We start from the raw sequence: 24,734 nt of genomic DNA on the forward strand, positions 1-24,734 counted from the left end.
AGAAGTATTTGGACATTGCCTTTATACAACACCTTAAGTGATGTCAAGTAAAACAACGATTGAAGGCAAAATTATAGTACTGTATCTTAGTCCTGGGCCTAATTGTACACGGCGTCCCCACTAGAGAGCAGTATATGCTTTGGAAATATTGCACCTGTTGGCTTTTAGGATACACTAACGATGCCACCATGAAATGCCAAATAATTTCTCTACCAGGCCATTTACCGCTCTCACATAAGATCATCACTCCTATTGATGGAACAAGTCACATGACTCGACATGACTCCCGTTTGTGCCATCATTCCAGAACTATACATCCATTAGTGTGTCCTCCATCACTCAAGCGTGAGTGAGCCCACTGTGGCAACCCAGGTCACATCACCCCACCTCACAGGCCAACAACAAGACAAAAAAAAAGACTATTAGTGGTTTTATTGCACATGATGTTCAGTTTAAATACAGTTTAGTGCCACAGTTTTGTTGCTCATATAGCCCGCTGTCTGAGTCCATATCATGGGTTGTTTGTATTTGAACTCTTTGTAAAGTTAAATCAATAAAAAAATATTCTAAGCAGCAGCATAATGTCAAATCCTAAGTGTCATGTATTCTACTTGTGATGTGTGTTTAGCTAATTAACTCATTCAGGCATGACATGGCAGCAAGAACCTTTGTGGTATAAAAAAAATAATCTATTTTTAGCAACAGCAGCAACATGTCTGCAAGGCTGTGCATCAGCATTCCTAAAATACTGAAAGTCAGTGGAGGCTTTGAACAGATTGATGAGATAAGGGGGCAGGAATTCCGGCTTGGTGGGGGCATGTGTCGGGGGTGTATCCCGACATGGAGCAGAATGGATGAACAAAACTGGTGGACTAGAACCCTCCAAACCGTTACCAATAATAAAACCTGTGAAATGAGGTAAGGTCAGGAAGCTGTGACAATTCCGCACAAATAAAACCTCACCGGAAGTCAAAGACCTTCGAAATTAAATCCACAAATAATACTACTGCTAAATTTAACCCCATCTGTTTTGTATTCAATTGAATCTAGCCACCATGTTATATCACCTGATTGCTGACCTTAAAAATAGCTAAAATATGCTAATGTTTGATCATATTTCAGGGTTATTTCTGTAACAGCTGTTTGGACTATCGCAGAATTAAAAACAATCAGACTTGCCCAAACAGATAAAACAGTTTTATTTTTGTCTCCAACTCTTATCTATCCTATTTTGACAAGCTGTGTGCGTTTGAATTCGCTAAAAAGAAAAAAAGAACGAAGTTTTAATTTGGTAGTCTGTACCGGAAGTGTCATGTCACGCCTCAGCTGTCTTTCATGTCTCTCGCACGCTGTACTCGGATCAGTTTGCTGAGCTGTACCTGGGACAAGACTCGGCTCACCTGAGTGGGAAGACCGACTCGCTTCTGTTCGGTACTGAAGAGTCCGGTTGGAACTCGACTGTCTCTGGACACTTTGAACTTTAGGCTTTTAGAAACTCTGTTGGATGAAGAATAATTAACCTGACTAACTTGAACCGGAGAGCTGATATGAGGAGTCTTACTTGTCGTGAGTAGTGGAGCCCAGAGACTTGTCGGAAAATAAACACTTCCGGTGTTTTTCACCCCTTCGTTTTATTTATTTATGACATTAAAAGACAAATAATAAACATGCTCGGGGCGGAGAGCATGCTGGAGAGCCGGCTGAATAAGCTGGAGGCCCTCATGAGGAACCCAGAGTCGGTGCTAAACTTGGAAACGCTACTGGTAAGTTTATTTCTCCTTTTTTATTATTAAAACGAAGGATGGCACATAATAGCGACGATCGGTGATGACGTCATTAATCATTCGTCACCGTAGCAGGTTTTACGATCACGTGACCTCCTTTGACACATGTAAACACACCCTGGTTACCTAATTAGATACACCACATTCAGTACAATATGTTATTATTATTTACGTTACATTCAGTGATTTTTTTAACTATAACTACTAATATTGTTACGAGTTTGTGTCGATATTTAAAAGGAGGCTAGCTTGAGAGCGCTGGTGACTCATCAATGCACTGCTATGCCATACAGAGCCAGTTGACAACTGTTGTTGACAACTTTTAATCAGGAATACTGCATCACTTCAACCCCTGACAATTTAAAACCAATACGTGATCTCCCAAAATTCTACTATATTTCCAACAGTTGATTTATTCATTTGAACTGACTTGGATATGTTGGGGCAAGACTTCTACATGATTGCCATCCATCAATACAATCAAAGCCTATGAAGTCCAACCTCAGCCTTTTAAGATAATGTTTCCTCATACCCTGCATTGTTTTCCACTTTTGCTATTGAAATAATGCTGCTTGTACTGTACGTCTTCATGCCATCCAGCATTATTATTTGAAGCAATGTCCGTTCGCCATGTAACTTAACAATGGTGGAAGGCAGCTCCCACACAGGAAGCTGAGGTCACATCCTGGAATTGAGATGGCGATAAACTGCATCGTCCCTTTCCCGTTTGCTTGCACAACACAAAAGGTGTTTTTGTTGTTATTTGTAGAAGGAATGCCACAGAGTGGTGGATTTTGCAGTTTTTTGTGTGCTTCTGAATGAACTGGTGGTTAGGGTTCAGAGCGAAGACATGATTTTAACCTGTTGCTGTTGTGTATTAATAATTGATGAAGAAAAGGGGACTTTTCATGGATGTTTAACAACTGGATTCTCCTATAAGTGCCGCCATGGAAGCATAGTCTAACATGAAGCATTTTAGTGAAAGAAATAATACTTTTTCACTGTTATTTAAAACATGTTGGGCCTGAAAAGTGGGCTAAAAGTGGTAATAGTCAAAGCCCAACTTTTTCAAAGGGCAACCTTACCCGATCGTGTTGAGATTTGTTTCAGATTCCAGGAAAAACAATCAACAGAGTTTCCTCTAATTGTTGATCCAGAGGGATAAACACACAAGATAACACATGCCTATAATAAAGAGAAACATGACCATGTTGTTATGATTGTTTTACCAGCACCATACAACCATCTAATCTTGTTTTGTCTGTCTACTAAGCTAAGTAACAACAACAATGCATTAGAAGGGTCTAATACAGTCAGGGTGCTGGGAAAATGGAAAAAGTTGGACCAGCTATTTCAAGAATATTTGGTCAGATGTTCTATCTATACATGACTTGCCTAACAACTTTTGTTTAAGTTGCTCAACAAATACAAAAAATACTGAAAATACTGAATTGAGGCCGCATGAGGTATAATGATGTCGTATATCATGACAGAAAAATCATTTTCCCCCAATATTTCAGTGTTCAACCTCAGGGGACTTCTGAGGTTCCACTATAATGTGTCACTGTAGATTTACGTGGACATATTTTAGTGGTGGACTATTTGTGTAGGGTGACAGCCTCCATTGTGTTTTCCTGTCTTATTTTGGTAACATCACTGCATGAACAGACACACACTCTGTCTAATGGCAGTCCAAAGCCATAAGCTGTTTGTCCCACAATAAATAGCCTGTGAGCATGCAGTCTATTTCCACCCGTCTGCAGTTGGGGAGGGGGAGAGCTCTCCTCACCGTCGCTATTTAAAGGTGCGGAATTGTTTCGGATGCTCCCTCTTGTCGGCCCAGGCACATGTCCACCGACAAACGTGACGTGCTGTTTTAATTCCATGCTGAAACCCGACGCTGCTGATTAAAACGATGACACAAGGGAGGCTATCACGCTGGCCCCCCCTGCATACAACTGCCTGTCTGTGTTGTTTTACAACAGGTACGATAAAAAAGATGACATAAAAAGGTTTCTTGGCTGCACGGCGGTCGAGTGGTTAGCGCGCAGACCTCACAGCTAGGAGACCAGGGTTCAATTCCACCCTCGGCCATCTCTGTGTGGAGTTGACATGTCCTCCCGTGCATGCGTGGGTTTTCTCCGGGTACTCCGGTTAATTGGCGACTCCAAATTGTCCAAAGGTATGAATGTGAGTGTGAATGGTTGTTTGTCTATATGTGCCCTGTGATTGGCTGGCGACCAGTCCAGAGTGTACCCCGCCTCTCGACAGCTGGGATAGGCTCCAGCACCGCCCGCAACCCTCGTGAGGATAAGCGGTAGAAAATGAATTAATGAATGAATAAAAAGGTTTCCCCAAATTTGAATCCCAAATTTCCCAAATTTATCCCAGGACCACCCATGATTCTGTAGGTGCAACATTACGAGAAGAAAGTAAGAGTCCCTGATGGCCCTGACAGGAGCTAAAAGAATGTGCCATCGTAGCTTCCCATAGCATGTTGTTCATGCCCATGGTATACCCTGACTCCAGCACACTTGTGACCTCGAACAGAACAAGCTGTAGAAAGTTACACAGTTTAAAATGTTATAGGATAACCTACTCATGTTTAATGTCATGCTAACCATTTTTTTCCCTTCCAGGATTCCATAAATGCCTTGGCTCACGACTTGAACTATCCTGCTCTGCGGAAGAACAAGAACATCGAAACATTTTTGATGCGATGTAAGAGCTGCCGTGTCAGTTAGAGGATAGAGTTGATACATTTCTATTGTGCCAGGAGCCTAAATTGGTTAGGTTCACAATTTGGCTGCTAGAGTTCCCATTTCAGGGTTGCACGGTGAACGAGTGGTTAGCACGCAGGCCTCACAGCTAGGAGACCCGAGTTCAATTCCACCCTGGAGTGGTTTTCTCCGGGTACTCCAGTTTCCTCCCACATTCCAAAAACATGCTAGGTTAATTGGCGACTCCAAATTGTCCATAGGTATGAATGTGAGTGTGAATGGTTGTTGATTGGCTGGCGACCAGTACCCCGCCTTTCACCTGAAGACACCTGGGATAGGATCCAGCACCTCCGCGACCCTCGCGAGGATAAGCTGTAGAAAATGAATGAATGAATGAGTTCCCATTCATTTTAGTGGAGTGTAATAAACGCCTTACTGACATGACCCTGATGCAGATGTTAATTGCTGACCCTCCTCTTTCAACATGAACAATTGTTGAAACGATTGACCTCCATGTCGCCATGTTACATATCTTCTCTTCTCACAGTTGAAAAGGCGGTGAGCCAGCTGCGCGAGCTGCAGGTTAAGCTGGAAGATTTTGAAAAGGTGAAGCTGATCGGAAGAGGAGCTTACGGAGAAGTGCAGCTGGTGAGATCTTATTATTGAACTTCATTTATCACATATACAGTCTACAGTGATATCCATGTCTGCTTTGAGAAGCAGTGGGCGGCCACTGTTGGGAGGGGTTGTAGGTCAATATCCTCCATCCCTGTGTAGGCCAATCTTGGGGGCAATGTTGATGGAGTATCTTGCTCAAGGACACAACAACACTCCAGATACCGGACAACCAACTCTGCTTCCAATGCAAGAGCTGCACCACAATAATAAACATATTGTTAAATGAATGCATATTTATCAGTGTCAATGAAAACTAAGCATTAAAGCAAAGTTAAAATGTACCTAATTTTGTGATGCCTTGAAGTTGAGATCCAGATCCACAACAACCTTAATTCTGGTGTCTGCTGAATGTTTTGTAGTGTAAACGTGTCTGGACAGGAGTAGTGTGTAGGAGAATGTAATAATAGAGAGGAGAGTGGATGGGGGGGGGGCGTGTGTCAGCTTGTCTTTCTCCAGGCTTATGCCTTTAATTATGGCCTCCCGCCTCCTTCTTTGCCGCTCATGTAATACTGATCACTGTGACATCGTGATAATCTTGTTGTTCTAGCGCACTCTTGTCTAAACGTCTCCTTTTCTCCCCACGCCTCTGCTCTAGGTGCGACATAAGGCCTCTCGCAAAGTTTATGCCATGAAGCAGCTCAACAAGTTCGAGATGATCAAGCGGTCCGACTCGGCTTTCTTCTGGGAGGAGAGGCACATCATGGCCTTCTCTAACAGCCCCTGGCTCGTCCAGGTATGCACATGTACACTTTTTATTGCGCTTATTGTTACAGTCACTGCAGTTTGGCAGTATTGTGGTGGAATCAAAGTTAGTACGATAAATAAAAAAGAGTCAATAAAGCACAAGTAAGTAGACCCCACTCCAGTGCGATTTTCCAAACATTAATTAATTAGTACATGCATATTAAGGCAAACTGTATGTATTTTTTGCCTACATTAAGCATTTTCAAGCATAAGCCAAGCCAATCACAGGGCACATAGTATAGGCAAACAACCATTCACATTCAATGGCTAAACTTGTGAATGTAGTATTCTCCATTGGACACTAGGTGTCAGTAATTGTTGGGTGAGAGCTGGCTTTTATTGCAGATTTAATTATTAATTAATTCATTCATTAATTCATTCATTTTCTACAGCTTATCCTCGCGCGTGTACTGGAGTCTATCCTAGCCGTCTTCGGGAGAGAGGCGGGGTACACCCTGGATTGGTCGGCAGCCAATCACAGGGCACATATAGACAAACAACCATTCACACTCACATTCATACCTATGGACAATTTGGAGTCGCCAATTAACCTAGCATGTTTTTGGAATGTGGGAGGTAACCGGAGTACCCGGAGAAAATCCACGCATGCATGCACGGGGAGAACATGCAAATTGAACCCTAGTCTCCTAGCTGTGAGGTCTGCGCGCTAACCACTCGACCGCCGTGCCGCCCAATATGAACATTTATATTTATATTTATAAAGAAGAAATCCTGCTTTGCAAAAATTCACTTCTCGTCGGTGAGTCTGGAACCAATTAACCACTTTGAACGAGGGATTACTGTATGTACTAGTTTACAATATGTCTTCTTTGTGTAAACAGTTAACAGTGTACCCTTTAATTAAATAGAAAATTCTGCCAGTCCTGGATTAAAAAAAAGTGCTTAAATTTGCAATGTCACCCCTCTATTATATTAGTGATGCTTTTCCAATGTAGATACAAATTTCAAGTTTTTTAATGAGAAATGACACAGAACCCACCTCCTAACTGCCAATTTTATACCAATACGGTATATGTACAATAATCACATTTTTAATGCTGTCGAGTTGAAACAGGTACACTTGTGCATAAAATGTGTGTTCCTCTTGTAGCTGTGCTGTGCCTTCCAAGATGACCGCCACCTCTACATGGTGATGGAGTTCATGCCGGGCGGAGACGTGGTCAACCTCACCTTGAACTACGACATACCGGAGAAGTGGGCTCGCTTTTACACGGCTGAGGTGGTGCTGGCTCTAGACGCCATCCACTCCATGGGTTTCATCCATCGAGACATCAAACCCGACAACATGCTGCTCGACCGCCACGGACACCTCAAGCTGACCGACTTTGGCACATGCATGAAGATGGATTCTGTAAGTTGGCATTCATGCTCTTTCACCTTGTTCTCAAGGCTATGAGCCGGTTGCGTTTTTAGCAGCTCCATTCCACCATCTAGTGTTTAGATGTGGGAGTAACTCCCAGCCATTTACATCTGTATAGCTCCAAAACATGACAGTTGTTATCTCTTCCTTTGTTATTAGCATATTTTTGTGTCCAAAGACAGGCATGGTGCGCTCAGACACTGCCGTGGGCACGCCCGACTACATCTCCCCCGAGGTGCTCCAGTCTCAGGGTGGCGAAGGTCACTACGGGAGGGAGTGCGACTGGTGGTCTGTGGGCGTCGTCCTATACGAGCTGTTAGTAGGTGAGTGACCTCTTGTGGATTATGGCCGCTAATACACTTGATACGGATAATCATGATCATTTTTGTCACACAGGGGAGACTCCTTTCTATACAGAATCTTTGGTTGGAACCTACGGGAACATCATGAACCATAAGAACTCGCTCCGTTTCCCAGATGATGTGGAGATGTCTCAGGAAGCCAAAAACCTCATCTGTGCCTTTCTAACTGACAGGTTTGTTCTTTTCTACTTTATTTTACCTTCATTCTTTCCGACTCCTGACTGGGGCTCCACTTCCTGTCGCTGACCACGTTTTCTAGGTTATAGTAGTGATATGAGGGTCGATACTGACATAATGATGCATTCTCAAATCAAAATAAGACTTTTGATAGTTCAGTCATTTGAGGTAGTCATTTACCAAACACATGCAGTGTATTTATACCAAGTATCAGATCGATATCACTGATACCGGCCTACATTTTACTCAGTATTGGCTTGAAAACAAAATCAGTAGTATCACGAATCACAACTTTATACAGCGAACAAGTTGAGACTGAATCAACAGCGCCTATGCTGGTTGCAGCCAAGTAATGCACATTATAAATTCCACTATAATGTAATGAGAGTTCATGAGAATGATCACTTCATCAATTATCACTCCCACCCTGAATTTAAAAAAATAGGTTAAGTCATGAAACAAGGACTAATCTGAGTGTTAAAAATAAAGAGAGCATGTGTAACCCCGCCCCCTCCCTGGAAAGACTGAACCAAGACCATTTCTGCCTCAGTACAGAGGAGCCTTTCAGGTTTCCTCACTCTGTTTATTTACCTTCTTCCTCGCTATTCTCTCACCACACCTGAAAAAGTCTGCATTGACGCTCACCCACTCAAAGATCATCTCCTCTGATTACTGCTCACTTGATTTCCTTTCGTCTTTTCTTCTATTGTGATCCATTTCTCTGTTGCCCTTTTTATACTTTCAGGGGTTTTAAAGCTCAATCTTCTCTCTTTTCCCGCCTCTGTGTTTTTTGAGTCTGGAATGTCCCACACGTGGCAAGGCCAAGCTGCCGCGCCCCTCTGGTCATGCAACCAGCAGTGGAGGGAGCAAAAAGGGGCAATTAGGGGGAGAGAGAGTGTTGGTTGGAGTTTTCAGAGCAGTGCAGAATGAGGCGGCTCAGTTCATTATCGTTGCTATCGCACTCGGATCGGACCTCTGTTATCAGAGGTGGTTCTGTTACACGCCCACCAGTGGTCATGTGGTTGTCCACTCTGGTCGGTGTGGTTCATGCCTAGTGGTCAGTCCACTCAAAAGTGACTGTGATGACATGTTGATGATGGTGGGAGGTACTCACGGCACTTCCCGCTGTGTGCAGGGAGATTCGTTTGGGCCGCAACGGAGTGGAGGAGATCAAATGTCATCCTTTCTTCAAGAGCGACCAGTGGACCTTTGACAACATCAGAGAGAGTAAGTGTCTTTTTGAATTATTCTTATATATTCCACTCTTTTATGACCTGTTTTGACCATTTTGTTGGCAAATCTGCTTCAGTCTTAGTTGATGGGTGATCTCCATCTGATGTATGTTTGGCACACACAATCTCCATGTGCTCATCCTGCATGATGCGGAAGAAATTGAGGACTATATGCTAAAAGTTAATTTTGGAGTACTAAAAGCAGAGACACAACAGTGCAATGTGTTCGAGCAACACTGACTCACTGATCAAATACAGTTTGAGCCAAATATTATGTCATTTTATCAGGCCATTATCAAAGCTGGCATGCAAGCATTGGGTAAACACAGTTTTGTTGTGGTTTCACTGCAGCACGGCCAACTATAACACTGCATGACGACAGGAAAAGTGTTGTTTGACTTTATAGCTTCTTCAAATATATCAGTTTGGGTCTGTAAACACCATTTATGAAGACCCAACATTGGACTACACATGACAGTACTACAGCAGTATGTCTCCGTCTTCACCTGGCTTCCATTATGACAACACACACAACTTCTGATCAGAGTCTGGCAAGTCTGGAATATGAAACCACCAACACGCTGCGCACACACACACGCACACACACACACACACACACACACACACACACACACACACACACGCACACACACACACACACACACACACTGCAAACATGACCCACTACTGTCCTCTATGGCTCCATGAACTCTCCAGTTTTAAAATAACAACAATGCCCCCCGCTGTGGCAGCTCCTAGGTTGGAGTTAAAGAAGTCGTCATCACGGATGGTAGGCAGCACCCCCCCTCCTGGTAGTCTCCTAGGGGCGGGTGGGGCCAGCTGTGTGGCAAAGGCTAATGAGAGGGGGCACCACAGTCGTGGGGTTGTTGCCGCTCTCTCACTGTCACTGTGGCCTGGGCTGCCTGTCATTAACCATCCTCTATCAGGGTGCATTCTGGGAAAGTGAGCCACAAGGGCCTCCGTGGAGTGAGCCGGTTTCTCTTGCCGGCTCACCACTTTTTGGCTTTTTATTTTTCTCTGCTTTTCATTTACCCTGATTGGCTGCTTTCCTTTGGCCACTATTTTCACATTATGAGAAAGTGCATAAAAGTGTGCAGCCTACTTTTTCCCTGGTGGTGACATGGTACATTCTGCTGCCTTGCATGTACATGGTCCGAGTTCAATTACCGGCAAGGGCCCCCAACATCCAGCCATTGAGGATGTCTGGTGCCAGTCCCAAGGCTGGACAAATATGGGAAGTTTGCATCACTCATGCAACGAGATCTATGATATTTTAAAAATTTAAGTGTGTACGCTCCTAAGAAGAGAGTAGCTTGTATTTGTGAAAGGCTATGTGTGTGTGTGTTTGTGTATGCATGTGTGTGTGGGCGCACAAAGTGAGCACTGTGCGTGACCACCGTTCCGGTCACGGCAGCCTTGGCCATGTCTCGTTTTTTTTTTTTTTACTACTAGCATCCCTGCCAAAAAACATGCTTACTCGTGAAAGGGTCCTTTGAAGACTTTAAATGTTAAATGTCCCTCCCCAGCTGTGGCTCCGGTTGTGCCAGAGCTGAACAGCGACATCGATACCAGCAACTTTGATGACATCGAGGATGATAAGGGAGCCGCAGAGACTTTCCCGCCACCTAAAGCCTTCGTGGGCAACCAGCTTCCATTTGTTGGCTTCACTTACTTCAAGGAAGACCAGTAAGTTTTGTTTGGTCTTTTATCGTGACACCTTAAGTTCTTACTTTTTGTTTCACATCAGTTTCCATGTAGTTTATTCCCCCATTCAAAAAGCATCACTTGTCGTGCTGTTAATACAGGGCCTCTGACACAGGAAACAAGCTGGCTACCTTTTTTTCTTAAATAGAACCTTCCAGCATTCACACACTGTCTGCCTGTTCACGCTCCACACTGTGCTGCCTTGTTCCGAAACCGCTCTCGCCTCTCACCATGAGCTCCTAAAGCTTGCGTGCTCTTAAGAGTGCATTCCTCAAAAAAATGTAACACAACCTCCATTTTGGTTTGAGGTTGTCTGAGTACTGTTATTACTAGCTGTTGTTGTTGTTTCCTGTCTTGTAGTTCCCAAGCGAGATGTATATATTATTGTGTGCAAGTCAAGATCAAAATTAAGCTTTTTAAAAAATATATATCAGTTAAAAATCTTACAAAGATGTGCACACTGCCTATTGTATCTGGAAACCATTCTTTCTTCCTGTAAAAACTGGTCTCAAATTCTTTATTTGTCATAAAATACACGGTGCAGGGCCATGTAATGGTTTCCAGAGATGCTTGCTTACCATCATCATATCTCTAAAAATAAACCCACCCAGACTGGCACTTGATTTAAATGCAAAACACCCTCAAAATGTTACAAGTGACGTTTCCCCTCTCTCCTCTCCCAGGCTGCTGAAGGCAACTAAAAACAGCTCAGAGGATTCTGATAACGAAAAGGACAAATTGGAGGAAAAACAGCGTCGCTCTGACAACAAGAAAGAAGTAAGTGTTTACTCGGATATAGAAGTTGAATTTAACGGGGGGGGGGGGGGGGGGAATTCACAATAATCTGAAAAGTGATGATTGCATGATCCAATGAAGCCCAAAATGATTTATTCACTTTAAAGTGGTATCCTGGGGCTGGAGATGACACATTGTTCTTTGTTTCCTCTCATTTTCAAAGCATGGCATGTTGAACAAACAATATAGCTCCCCCACTGCCCCAAAAGCAGATTTTCTGGAGCATATTTTGTGGCACCCTGGAACTAAATGAAATTTATTTGCCTGAAAGGCAGATTAGCAGGTTTGAGGTTTTTCTTAAGATGCTGTGACTCCCATGATGTCATTTCCAGCTAAAAATATAAATTTCTGTTTTGGTATTTGGTATTTGATATGGTTGTAGCATTGGATCACATTGTTTTCTCACCCCTCTGCTTTGCTAGCAGCTGCAGAAAAAAGTGAATGAACTGGAGGAGCAGCTGGACCATGAAATGCAGGCCAAAGACGAACTGGAGCACAAGTTCCGGTAGGAGCTAAACCGCATAGAAATAACACCGAGATGGCCTCAAAGCAGCGTCACTAGTGGTTACAAGATGACAAGAATATGATTGAAACTCTTCTGACTCTATAATCTGCATCTTCTCCACAGAAATGCCACCAACAGTTTAGAAAAGTTGGTCAAAGAATTAGACAAGGAGGTGAGGATGAATACCATCGCTGCTTGATATCATGAAAAACAACATTCTCTGTTTGTTCCGCTTAGTCTGTGTGTGTTTTCATCCCTCTGTGGTCAGATGAACAGCAGACAGCTCATGGAGGCCTCACTCAGGCAGATGGAGCGCGAGCGAGCGCTGCTGCAGCACCAGAGCTCTGAGAACCAGCGCAAAGTGGAGATCGAGACGGACAGGAAACGCGGCTTGGAGAATGAATGTGAGCACCCGCTTTAGACAGCTTAGGCCTACATAGCTAGATAATGGTTGTTCATCTCTTCTAATTTTTATACTAACGCACTAGTGAACAACCTGAGGGACCAGTTAGAGGATCTGAAGAAGCGGAACCACAATTCACAGATCTCCAATGAGATGAACATCCAGTTGCAGAAACAGGTGAGGAGAAAGGGGTGCTGATGGTCATGACGACGGAGGTTCATTTCCGTGAAATGTTCACGTCTCATTTCCATCTGCAGCTCGACGAGTCCACAGTCACGCTGCAAGCTGAACAGGACGCGGCGGCGAAGCTGAAGAAGAGCCAGGCGGAAATGCAGAAACAGGCACAGAGCCTGGAGCTGAACCTCAGGGAGGCTCAGGAGAAGTGCAGGCAGCTCGAGGAGGGCAAGATGGAGCTGGAGAAGCAGCTGACGGCGCTACGGGCCGAGCTGGAGGCGGAGAGGAGGGAGCGCGGCATCAAGACAGAAATAATTGCAGACCTACAGGGTGAGTCGCTGTTTTTTCATATACACAAGTGGTTGCGAACTATCATTATGAAGTATTAAACACCAAATAACCTTTCATGTATGCAAACATCTGCTCCAGTGGTAAAAATCCAACACATGCTCCACTTGGAGCCGAAACAAGGAATAAGATGTTAATTGTTTATTGGAGCAGGTCTGGGGAAATATTTAGGTCATAGGTGGAAACATCTGAAAAAGCCTGAAGCAACCGGCTACGAATGGCAAAACTGAAGTGCCGCCAGAGCCTCTTGTGAAATGCTTTTTGGAAACTTCATTTTAAATGTTGAGTGGGGACACTGAACAACAAAGTGTAGCCTGTTTGCACCGATGCAAGTGGGTGGAGATAGGTAAAAGTGAAAACAAATATGATGGATGTATTGGAGGCATTACATCACGGTTCACCTGAGGATGTCATGTTGTTTTCCATATGCATGATTTTCCCTCTCATATAGTGTTACTGGTCTATGTATTTTTATACATTCAACTCTACCAACCTCTTTCTATTCAACCACCTCAGGACGCACGTCTAGTCTAGTAGAGGAGGTAAAAGAAGTCAAGTCATGCCTCTCCTCAGTCCAGACCGAGAAGAACCAACTACAGGAGAAGCTGAATGACCTTGAGAAGGTTGGTTTCAGATTTTGGGTTTCTTGGATTTTGAAGTATAAGAATTTAAATATGCTTTGTCTGTTCAGGAAAAGAGCAACCAAGAGATCGAGTTGACATTTAAGTTAAAGTCGCTCCAGCAGAGCCTGGAGCAGGAGGAGACTGAGCACAAGGCCACGAGAGCCAAGCTGGCGGACGAAAACCAAATTTATCAATCCCTCGAGGTGGCAAAATCTGCCGCATTAAAAGGTGAGCGACAGGAAGAGTAGAATGGATTGATGGATTGTAATGAACAGCCTCACAAATAAGAGAATCAAGAAAACAAGAGAAATAGTGTCTCCATCATTGCCATGGTGACCCTGGATCACCTACTTAGAGTTTGAACTCTAAATGACACTTTATAACAGTAGGGGGCGCCCCAGTGCAAAAAATCTATTCTTATCCCGCTCCTTACCTTGTGTTGCAGAGATGGAGCACACCCTTCAGGAGGAGCGCCTTCTGAAGCAGGAGGTGGAGGCCAAGCTGCTGCAGCTGAAGAAGGATCACTCCATGCTGGACTGCGATTACAAGCAGGCTCAGCACAAACTGGATGAGCTGCAGACACAAAAGGAGAGAGTTTCTGACGAGGTTTGTTGATGTGACGATAGGCAGCCCAGGATACTGTATGAAGTTTTGAAACTCGTGGCCTGTGTGCCATCAGTGGTACCTGAGTAACTTAGGAGCTCATACTTTTAAATTAGTGGACGGGTCGCGTTTCATAGTAATTTTAGTGTGGTTAAAATATACAGTATATACTGTACACTGGGTAAATATACAGTTTACAGTCCTTTCATTCATTCATTATTTTCTACCGCTTATCCTCACGAGGGTCGCTGGGGTGCTGGAGCCTATCCCAGCTGTCTTCGGGCGAGAGGCGCAGTACACCCTGGACTGGTCGCCAGCCAATCACAGGGCACATACGTATAGACAAACAACCATTCACACTCACATTCATACCTATGGACAATTTGGAGTTGCCAATTAACCTAGCATGTTTTTGGAATGTGGGAGGAAACCGGAGAAAACCCACACATGCACGGGGAGAACATGCAAACTCCACACAGAAGATGGCCGAGAGTGGAATTGAACTCGGGTCTCCTCGCTGTGAGGCCTGCATGCTAACCTCTCATCACCGTGCAGTTTTTATGAAAAAGTTTAAGCAACATTGGAATTCCACCCTTTGCTGATTGCTGTCAAGTAGTGAAACTTTATTAATATGACCATTCAGTTGCACGAAATCATGCCCATGTCTAATGATGAGTACTAACGCAGGTAAAGAACCTGAGCCTGCGCCTGGAACAGGAGATTCACAAGCGCAGCCTAGCCCAGAGTGAGCTGAAAATGGAGAAACAGCAGGTGACCGTCCTGTGCACCTCGGAGAAGCAGCTCAAACAGGAGCTCAACCACCTGCTGGAGATGAAGCAGGTCCTGGACAAACACAACAACGACATGCGCAGGTCAGACGACAACACACGCATACGGCTGATTGGCGGCAACCGCTAGGGGAATGACAGATTGATGGTCCTGTTGCAGGGAGAAACAGGAGGCTGATGGCCTGTTGAAGGACTTAAAGGAACAGCTGGAGGCGGAGCAGTATTTCACGGTAGAAATGTCGTCTTTTTTGCTCCGCACACAATAGTACTACTTAAGCGCTTAATGTGTGAATTTGCGGTACGAAATGAATGGCAAATCCTGTTTTTTCTCCTTTTGTAAGACCCTTTACAAGACGCAAATCCGCGAACTGAAAGAGGAGTGTGATGAGAGGAACAAACTGTATAAAGAGGCTCAGCAACGACTGGCAGAATACCAGGAGGAAAGGTAACTGCAGGCTAAAGAGGCGGATGAGTAAAAGACTGCATGAATATTCAAGTACCACGGAAGAGTAACTGTTTTTTTTCTTTTGCTCCAGGGCTCCTCCTGTAGTTGTGAAGTGTAATTTAATTTTAAGCTACTGGGTGGCACGAAATTGAAAACTGAAGAAACTCTGAAGCTAATATTTTAAGTCAGACATTAACTGTATTATCAGCATTATGTTATTTTTTGTCCTTGTATGAAAGAACAGATGTAATACATTCATACAGTTCTTCAGCAGTTTAAATTGATGACTTCCATTTTGTTTTGTTTTTTTTCTGCCCCGACTTCAGGGAATCGCTCGCATCCCAGCTGGAAAGCAGCCTGACCAAGGCAGACTCGGAACAGCTGGCTCGCTCCATCGTGGAGGAGCAGTACTCCAATCTGGAGAAGGAGAAGATCATGAAGGAGCTGGAGATCAAGGACATGATGGCCAAACACAAGCAGGAACTTGGCGACAAGGAGGCCACAATCAGCTCGGTGAGAACCCAATGGATACATAAATTAATAATCATTTTGAAATAATGATTACTGAATATTTTAATTGAACTGGTATTGTCTTAATTAAAAAAATGACTTTTATTTCTCTTTGTCACTGCATTTAATCCTATTTTGTTGAGTATTTTGGTGCATTATTGTCACCAGTTGCACACATGTGGTCCATAAGTGATCCCAAACTCAACAAGGGACTTATTAGAAGAGGAAGTCATTAAAAATCCTCAACTGGCGTCCTGAATTTTAAATGAATTTGGACAGGAGAATGTGTGTTTTCCAGTCCAGCACTGTTCTGGAACATTAAAGTTTATAGTTGTTATGGCGATGCAAACTAACTTGTCGCATTCCCAGCTGGAAGAGTCCAATCGCACTCTCACCGTGGATGTTGCCAACCTGGCCAACGAGAAAGAGGAGCTCAACAACCAGACAAAAGAACTGCAGCAACGTGAGTACAGTCAAACTAAATATATTGAATGTGCCTGCTAAATAATCAGCCATGGGGTCAAGAAGATGATTAACGATATTGAATTTGATCTCAGCACGGTACGGAAAGTCTGTGTCAACAACAACAATTATTTTGCATTGTTTTCTGTATGTAAAAATAGAATTGTTCTCTTTAAAAATGATTTTTTTCCTCAATATTTTTGGACATCTGGAATGGATTAGCATGATTTCGGATTGGGAAAAACATGTTTGTTTTCGTCAAATGTTTTGGTACGAAATAAATCATTCACTAAGTCTTTTTGCCCAAGAGGCACAAAGAGGTGATGATGCAACTGCACACTAAAAAAGATCATGTTGGTGCACTTTGCTCCGGTACTCCGGTTTCCTCCTATATTCCAAAAACATGCTAGGTTAATTGGCGACTCCAAATTGTCCATAGGTATGAATGTGAGTGTGAATGGTTGTTTGTCTATATGTGCCCTGTGATTGGTTGGCCACCAGTCCAGGGTGTACCCCGCTTCTTGCCCGAAGACAGCTGGGATAGGCTCCAGCACCCCCTGCAACTCTCGTGAGGATAAGCTGTAGAAATGAATGAATGGTTTTAGAAGTGAAATTTAGCTGAAACTTAGCTATGTTCTACTGCTGATTCGTAAAGAACGGAAAAATGTAGAACCAAACTTTTTTCTGATGAAAGATGAGAGGATAATCTTTCTTTTGGTATATATGATGAGTTACAAACAAAAGTGAGGTACCACTGTATGGTTGTTGAAGCTGCAAGCTACAGCCAATAGGTTCAAAATAAGAAAACAAAACAGCTTTTAGATTGTTGAAATTAGCTTTTATTTGCTATTTCTGCAGAGCTCCAGAAAGCGAAGGAGGAGGAGACGGAGATGAGCTCTCTCATAGTCTCCTTTGAAAAGCAGCTGCAGAATGAAAGGACGCTCAAAATTCAGGTGTGTGTTACCCCGCCTACACAAGGCTGGAAAAGCTCTGACTCTTTCCTTTACTTTCAAGAATGTTTTTCCACAAATCTTTCTTATTCCAGACAGTTGTTGCTAAAAATGGTGTCAGGCTGCAGGCTTGTGTTCAACGTGAAATGTTATTTTCAGCAACAGCAGGCTCCTCTCACTTGAATTTGTGTTTTTAAGATCCAACCTCTCTTAAAAACATGCATACGTTTTGTGAAGGAATGCTTTTATCTGCATTTTCCCTCATTGGAAGTCATGTATATACAAGTCATCTGAAAAGAACACACTGCATTCTGTACCCAGGCCATCAACAAGCTAGCCGAGGTGATGAACCGGAGGCAGACGGTGAGGGGAGTACACCGAGGCACTGACACGGAGGTGCACAGGAGGGAGAAGGAGAACAGAAAGCTGCAGCTGGAGCTCAGATCAGAGAAGGAGAAACTCAACAGCACCATCATCAAATACCAGAGAGAGCTGTCGGAAATGCAGGCGGTGAGTACGCCCACACTACTTAAGACACGGAATGATACATGAAGATATCCACAAGAAGAACAGGGATTTTACAGGAGATACGAGTGGATTAGGACTCAAATATCAGGTGCAAAAATAGCCTAGGTTGTCTAGGTCTTCATATTCAAACCATATTGATTTTTAATCATCATGATTGGTTAATTAATGTAGCACACTCATATGCCCGAGGACGTGCCTGAATTAACCAGGCTGAAAAATAGTACAGTACGAGTGTCCTGGCAAGATAGGGTGAGACGGATGCGGATATATGGTTATGGTTGTTTTAGCGTGGATGTTAGTTGCAATAAGCTACAGTTTCCCAGCAGGCTTTGTTGTAGTCAACATGATCATTCTGTCATTTCAAGGCCATTTTAAAGTAGCGTTATTTTAGTTTTGTACACTTTAACTATTGTTAAACTTGGAGTACGAATCTGGCACCTGTAGTAACTGTTGTTGCGCAATTAGTGCTATATAATATTGTGGCCACTTATATGTGACATTATAAAAATATTATTTAGCAAGACTAACTAAAACTAAAGTAAAAATCAACTATTTTTTTTACAAGAATAAAGTCAAAATTCAAAGAGAAAAAGGTGTAATTTAATGAGAAAGTCATTTTATGAGACATTGTAATATTATAGGAATAAAGCCATAATTATGAGAAAAATTTTTTTTTAAAAAGCAAAAATGAAAAAAAACGACTGTAATTTTACAAGAAGTCACAAAAATTCTACAGAAAAAAAAGTCCCAATTTTACGAGGATAAACTTTCCATATCATGAGGAATTTAACAAATGTAATTATTTAATAAAATTTATTATTTATTTATTTTATTTCTTTTTTATTTTATCCCATTTTTATTTATTATTTAACAAATTTAATAAAAAATAATGTTAAACAATAATAAAATATAATATAATAATATTATAGGAACAAAGTCCATACTAATATGAGGGGGAATCTACAAAATGTAATTATGCAAAAATGTAAAAAAAAAAACCCAACAAAAAAAGAACAGACACTAAGGTTGTTGATCATAAAAATGGTATGCTTTCATGGGTACATAATTCCTACCAATAAGATGACGTTTGTGTTTGTCGTGTAGCTAATAGCGGAGGAGAACCAGGTACGTCAGGAGCTTCAAATGACGCTGGCCAGCAAGGACAGCGACATCGAGCAGCTTCGGTGCCAGCTCACTTCCCTCAGCGTTCACTCTCTGGACTCCACCAGCATCAGCAGTGCCAACGACCTGGACGCGGGTGAAGGCTACCCAGGTACCGCCTAACGTGTACTACAATTAGTAGTCTCCTTTTCCTCTGTTTTCACTTCAAATCTTCTGCACTTTTCCACCTTTTTTCTCCTCCGCTCCTTCTTCCCCCTATCTCGACCCCCCGGGGCACAGTACGTATTACTCACTCACATACCTCTGAATCAATGTCCTTCACCTACCAGCGCACACACAAATCAGTGCGCATCGACACTCGTCCCGACCTCCGACGTTCCGCACACTCTCTTTTTGACTCGGACTCTGAGGATGAAGAGGAATGTGAAGAGCGGGGCCAGAGTCCCCCGGCTCTCACTTACCAGCAGCCTGAGCCTGAACATGCAGGTGATCCTGCATGGTGGTTCATGGTGTACATTGAAAATATATACATTAAAAAATACATTTAATGTAGCTCTGGCATGTTGATGGCTAACCCCTCTATTCTGGTTACTCTGCTTCTGCTGTGTCTTTTAATCCCTTTCACTCACAGTTGACGCTTATGCACAATACGGACAAAAGTCTTGGGTCACACCACATATTTAATAAATCAGGTGTTAGGTAGTGTTTGGCCAATCATATGCTTCCAAGAATACCCTAATTAAACCAAGATATACTGAATGTCTCCTGGCGTTTCCTCCTTTTAGACTCCAGACTAGAGGGCTGGATTTCACTTCCTACCAAGCACACAAAGCGGTTCGGCTGGGACAAAAAGGTAATGACAGTGATTATTCCTTGTATAATATCCTTTTTTTATCCTTTAACCCATTCCTCTCCCTTTCGTTCCCTTTACAGTACATAGTGGTGAGCAGTAAAAAGATTCTCTTCTACAACAGCGAGCTGGACAGAGAACTGGCCAACCCTTTCATGACCTTGGACATAGAGTGAGTTTATTCATTCATTCATTTTCTACTGCTTATCCTCACGAGGGTCGCGGAGGTGCTGGAGCCTATCCCAGGTGTCTTTGGGCAAGAGGCGTTGTACACCCTGGACTGGTCGCCAGCCAATCACAGGGCACATATAGACAAACAACCATTCACACTCACATTCATACCCATGGACAATTTGGAGTCGCCAATTAACCTAGCATGTTTTTGGAATGTGGGAGGAAACCGGAGTACCAACATGATCTTTTTTAGTGTGCAGTTGCATCATCACTTCTTTGTGCCTCTCGTGCAAAAAAGACTTATTAATACATCTCTGGTTAGTGAATGAGTTATTTCGTACCAAAACATTTGACGTTTTTCCCAATCCGAAATCATGCTAATCCATTCCAGATGCCCAAAAATATTGAGAAAAAAATCATTTTTAAAGAGATCAATTCTATTTTTACATACAGAAAACAATGCAAAATAATTGTTGTTGACACAGGCTTTCCGTACCGTGCTCAGATCAAATTAAATATCGTTAATCATCTTGATCAAATTGGTGGCATTCGCTACTTTTCTTGACCCCATGGCGGGTTGTTTTACCATTCACACTCACATTCATAATGTTCACAATTTGGAGTCGCCAATTAACCTAGCATATTTTTGAAATGAGGGAGGAAAACAGAGTACCCGGAGAAAACCCACGCACGTATTCATTGTAAATGATTAAATAATCTATCAGACGTTCAGCCTTCCATCAGTTCATGATCAAAAACTATACGGGACACGCACCAGTCAGACTGTATAGGGTAGCTAGCTAAGTGATAGCACCGAACAACTGCTATTGGCGGGCAGAAGCTCCACTCTATCTACCGTATGTTAAGAGCCAAACCATTCCTGTCTGGACCTGCCCCCTCCTTTTAAAGGATAAATAGATTGGATCTTGCACCGAGCTCTCAGTCTAGATTGACTGCATGTAACAGAGTAAGTATTGTTAAGGCTGAATGATGGAAAAGTTGAAGTACAAAGTACGTATCTTTTGATCCGACACCTGCCCCAAGCTACCTCCTCCGACATGCTGGGTCGGCAGTCACTCAGTCATCAATCATTGAATAGAGTTCTTACTCTGAGAATGGAATATATTTTAAAGCTGGAAAAACAATGACCTGAAATGAGACCAAGACAAGAACCTGCAGCTTCTGGTTTGTTTTGATGGACACAACAGTGCATAGCGGTCAATTCAGGAGGTATCAGCTGTAAAAGTTTGATGTCCAGTTGAGAGTTGGCAACTTGGCAACAGACTGTTGGATTTTCACTGTACGTCTGCTTTCATTATTTGGGGCTTCTTGCTGTTATTTGAGCTTTTCTCTCTTCTTTCATGCCGCAGCAAGCTGTTTCACGTCCGACCTGTCACTCAGACAGACGTGTACCGTGCAGATGCCAAAGAAATCCCAAGGATATTTCAGGTAATGGAATAAAATAACATGAATAAAACATTTTTCTCTCTTTCTTTTGCTCAGCCCTGTACCAAGCCTGTTTTCATGCACCACTGATGCTGTTAAAAGGACATTTTTCCATTTAAAAAAATCATCAAAACACTCAAATTTGAGAACATGCTCGTCTGAGAAATGTTTGACGACATTATCGTCTTATGCTCACAGATCCTGTACGCCAACGAGGGCGAGAGTAAGCGCGAGCAAGAAGTCATGGACGCCACATCCTTTGGCGAGCGCCCCTCCTACATCAACCACAAAGGACACGAGTTCATCCCCACGCTCTATCACTTCCCTTCCAGCTGTGAGGCGTGCACACGCCCCCTGTGGCACGTCTTTAAGCCACCGCCGGCCCTAGAGTGCCGCCGCTGTCACACCAAGTGCCACAAAGACCACCTGGACAGGAAAGAGGAGGTCATTGGGCCTTGCAAGGGTCAGTATATATACCGTACAACTTTGTATATATAACGTACAAGTTTTTTTTTTAAATTGAGACGGCGTTAACCCGTGTTTTTTTTTTCTCTTGTTCCCGAACAGTGAGCTATGACATGTCCACCGCCAAAGAGATGCTTTTGCTGACCAACAGCCAGGAGGAGCAGCAGCGATGGGTCAGCCACCTCCTCAAGCGCATCCCCAGGAAACACCCGTCAGCCACTGCCTCCCCGCCCTATGTTCCCGAAGTGGCGCCGGCGAGATCCTCCCCTCTTGTTTCGCCGCGCGCGTCGCCCAAAGGCTCGCCGCAGATTTCGCCACATCGCGGGGCCATGAAGATTCCGTCCACCAGACAGCAGCAGCAGTCAGGCAAAGCCAGGTAGGCTTTTTAGCTTTTCCCTTTATTGTTTATTATGCAATGTACTGATATTCATAATCATGTATGTACTGTATGTGCTGCATATGCTCATAAATGTGCTGATATGCGATGGATATTTTACATTAGCCCTTGACATTTGATTTTTTTTTATAAATACTTTAAAAAATTATATATACAGTACATAGTATATATTACATAATTAGTTTTCAAAATAATTTTTACTATTCATTTTATTACTAATACATTTTATTTTAACCCTTGATAGGACACTTTGTAAATAAATTAATTAAATGTGTATATATATTTTAGTTTAAATATTTGTAAATGTTTTAAAATTATTTTTATTATAAATGAATTGTATTTAACATTAATGCTTGAAAGGAAAAAATGGTAGAAGGATTTCAAAACTAGACAAATATTTAAAATTAATTATTATTTATATTTTATTACATATAATTTTAAGAATTACCTCTTTAAAATGTTTTAAAAAAATTAAGATAATTTAAAAAAGTAATTATTTTTGAATACACATTTATTATTATTAGTTTTACTTTTGATTTTTGCGCGCACCCCCTCTTCCGTCGCGCTGCCAAAGCGTTAATGTGATTTCATGTTGACACAGTTAGCCACACGCTAACTAGCTCTCGCCCCTCAGCAGCGGCCCCATGCTCCGCATCATCCTCCACTGACCTCTTCACCTTTGACACCATCATTCTTAACGTCTCTCATGCTTGGGAGACAGTAAGTAGCGGCGCTACCATGCACCCTCTCGCCCCGCCCCCACGTGCCAGCTTGCACACCTGCTGGTCTTGCCAATTAACCCGTTCACTCACCGCTCTGTGTCATTGGCGGTGTATTGCCTGCCTTCAGTGATCCTTCCACTTACTGTTTCAGATTGCTTGAGTTTGGCCTGAAAGACTGGAGGTGGTCGTTGGACGACACCGCTAGTGATGATGATGATGATGATGATTTGGTCTTCTGAAAGAAGTGAAAAGGGAGGGGGGAAGGAGGGTAACTTGACCTCTGCATGCGTGCTTGCAGTGACTGTAATATTTTGAGCATCAGGGATGTCTATGTAGTCAACTGCAGTGAGTGCCAGGCATCAGTGAGGGGTTCCTATTTGAGGAAATATTAGTAAACAACTAAAACTGACATTGTTGTGTTTCTGTTTACTTGAATAACAGCAACTCTTTTACTTTATTGTGTGGGCCATTAACAATAGTTTCAGCTTTTTCAATGGAATATTCTCTCCCCTTCCTTTTACAGTTAACGGCGGCTGAGCAAAGACATTGTCTGTTTGGATGATTGACAGCAGTGTGGCGACAAATCAAGATGAGAGACATTCACTGGCATGTGTAAGAACTTTAAATAGGAGAAAGAAGAGCACTACTTATTCAGGTTTTTCCCACACAAGCTAGCAAAAAAACACAAAAGAAAGGACTTTCACATTCATGTTTGAGGTGCAAGATGTGTGTGCTTTGTATACCTGGATAAATGAAGAGCACTAGCACATTCAGCACGTGTGGATTGTATTATTTCTATGAGCAGATGCTGAGTTGACACATCACGTTGCACCATGTCATTGGGTCCTAAGACTTGTTGCAAAGTCAACAGAAACAATCCCATTTTCTCTGCAATTATCTAATAAAATGATTGTACCCAGAAATAAGTTTCCATTGTGTTTACATTGGCTTCCTTTGCATACAACAGGAAACAATCTGCTACAGACAATCCAGTAGAAGTTCCTGTCATGTAAGCATATTTCTCAGGTACCATATGACTTTTTCCAGAATAGTTCCATCTCCCATTGAGGTTCTTGTGGAGTGGGTGAGCTTGACTGCCATCCATGCATGAATGTTTCAGAAGTGCCTAAAGCTAACCGGCGAACTCATACATACATAATGTAATAGCTCATCATGTTGCCCGTCTACTAAAGATTGGACTTCACAGTGCTCATCTAGTACTGTATGTTCTCTTATATCAAAGTCAACGACTTTATAGCTAGGTTAAATGACCACCTAATGTATGACCTGCAGCGGAAATAGAATCCTCATCGGATTTTTTCCATTTGTCCCTCGTTTACAGCGGTTAAATGAAAAAGGCTTCAATGTAATACGTTTGTATTTAGAGCAAAGAAAACCTGTTTACGACTTTCTAGATGCATTTTTAAAAAAATGATTAGAGCCCTGTAGACATGAAATAACACCCCTATAGTCACCTTTACACTCCTATTATTCATTGTAGAACTCTTGTGCTGCAGAGACTCGAGACAGCTGCTAGCTGGCAGGCTAACCAGTTAATGTATTTCTTCTAAACTCAAGAAGAAAACAAAAAAGTACCACAGTTTAACTATTGTTACTTGGA

At 42.7% G+C, this 24,734-nt stretch overlaps 1 protein-coding gene across 3 annotated transcripts; it reads left to right on the forward strand.

Annotated features, from left to right (window-relative positions):
- The first annotated feature begins 1,358 nt into the window (after positions 1-1,358).
- On the forward strand, positions 1,359-24,028 carry LOC131106937 (rho-associated protein kinase 2-like). 3 transcript variants are annotated; one of them, XM_078798928.1, is made up of 33 exons: positions 1,359-1,566; positions 1,655-1,763; positions 4,424-4,505; positions 5,052-5,152; positions 5,778-5,915; positions 7,038-7,298; positions 7,486-7,630; positions 7,704-7,842; positions 8,982-9,073; positions 10,626-10,785; positions 11,487-11,580; positions 12,021-12,103; positions 12,227-12,275; positions 12,372-12,507; positions 12,592-12,683; positions 12,764-13,010; positions 13,545-13,651; positions 13,720-13,879; positions 14,097-14,257; positions 14,942-15,126; positions 15,203-15,272; positions 15,384-15,487; positions 15,814-16,000; positions 16,367-16,460; positions 17,318-17,412; positions 17,731-17,919; positions 19,042-19,210; positions 19,845-19,912; positions 19,993-20,081; positions 21,454-21,532; positions 21,728-21,992; positions 22,097-22,370; positions 23,265-23,623. In XM_078798928.1, the coding sequence occupies exons 2-33, from the start codon at positions 1,668-1,670 to the stop codon at positions 23,350-23,352; spliced, it is 4,299 nt and encodes a 1,432-aa protein (XP_078655054.1). In that variant the 5' UTR covers positions 1,359-1,566; positions 1,655-1,667; the 3' UTR covers positions 23,353-23,623. The 3 variants fall into 3 exon arrangements, with proteins under 3 accessions (XP_078655054.1, XP_078655056.1, XP_078655055.1); XM_078798930.1 differs by lacking the exon at positions 23,265-23,623 and adding an exon at positions 23,637-24,028 and having other exon boundaries at positions 1,359-1,763; XM_078798929.1 differs by having other exon boundaries at positions 1,359-1,763; positions 12,024-12,103; positions 23,265-23,624.
- The last annotated feature ends 706 nt before the right edge of the window (positions 24,029-24,734 follow it).

The sequence above is a fragment of the Doryrhamphus excisus genome, linkage group LG19 (genome assembly GCF_037039965.1).
Source record: "Doryrhamphus excisus strain RoL-2023G ecotype Guam linkage group LG19, RoL_Dexc_Guam_v1.1, whole genome shotgun sequence".
NCBI lineage: Eukaryota > Metazoa > Chordata > Actinopteri > Syngnathiformes > Syngnathidae > Doryrhamphus > Doryrhamphus excisus.

Excerpts from the sequence above, each read along its gene's own strand:
- LOC131106937 (XM_078798928.1), top strand. The coding sequence starts at position 1,668 with ATGCTCGGGGCGGAGAGCATGCTGGAGAGCCGGCTGAATAAGCTGGAG. Across the intron at positions 5,153-5,777 it reads CTTACGGAGAAGTGCAGCTG|GTGCGACATAAGGCCTCTCG; the intron begins GTGAGATCTTAT and ends CCTCTGCTCTAG. Across the intron at positions 16,461-17,317 it reads GACAAAAGAACTGCAGCAAC|AGCTCCAGAAAGCGAAGGAG; the intron begins GTGAGTACAGTC and ends CTATTTCTGCAG.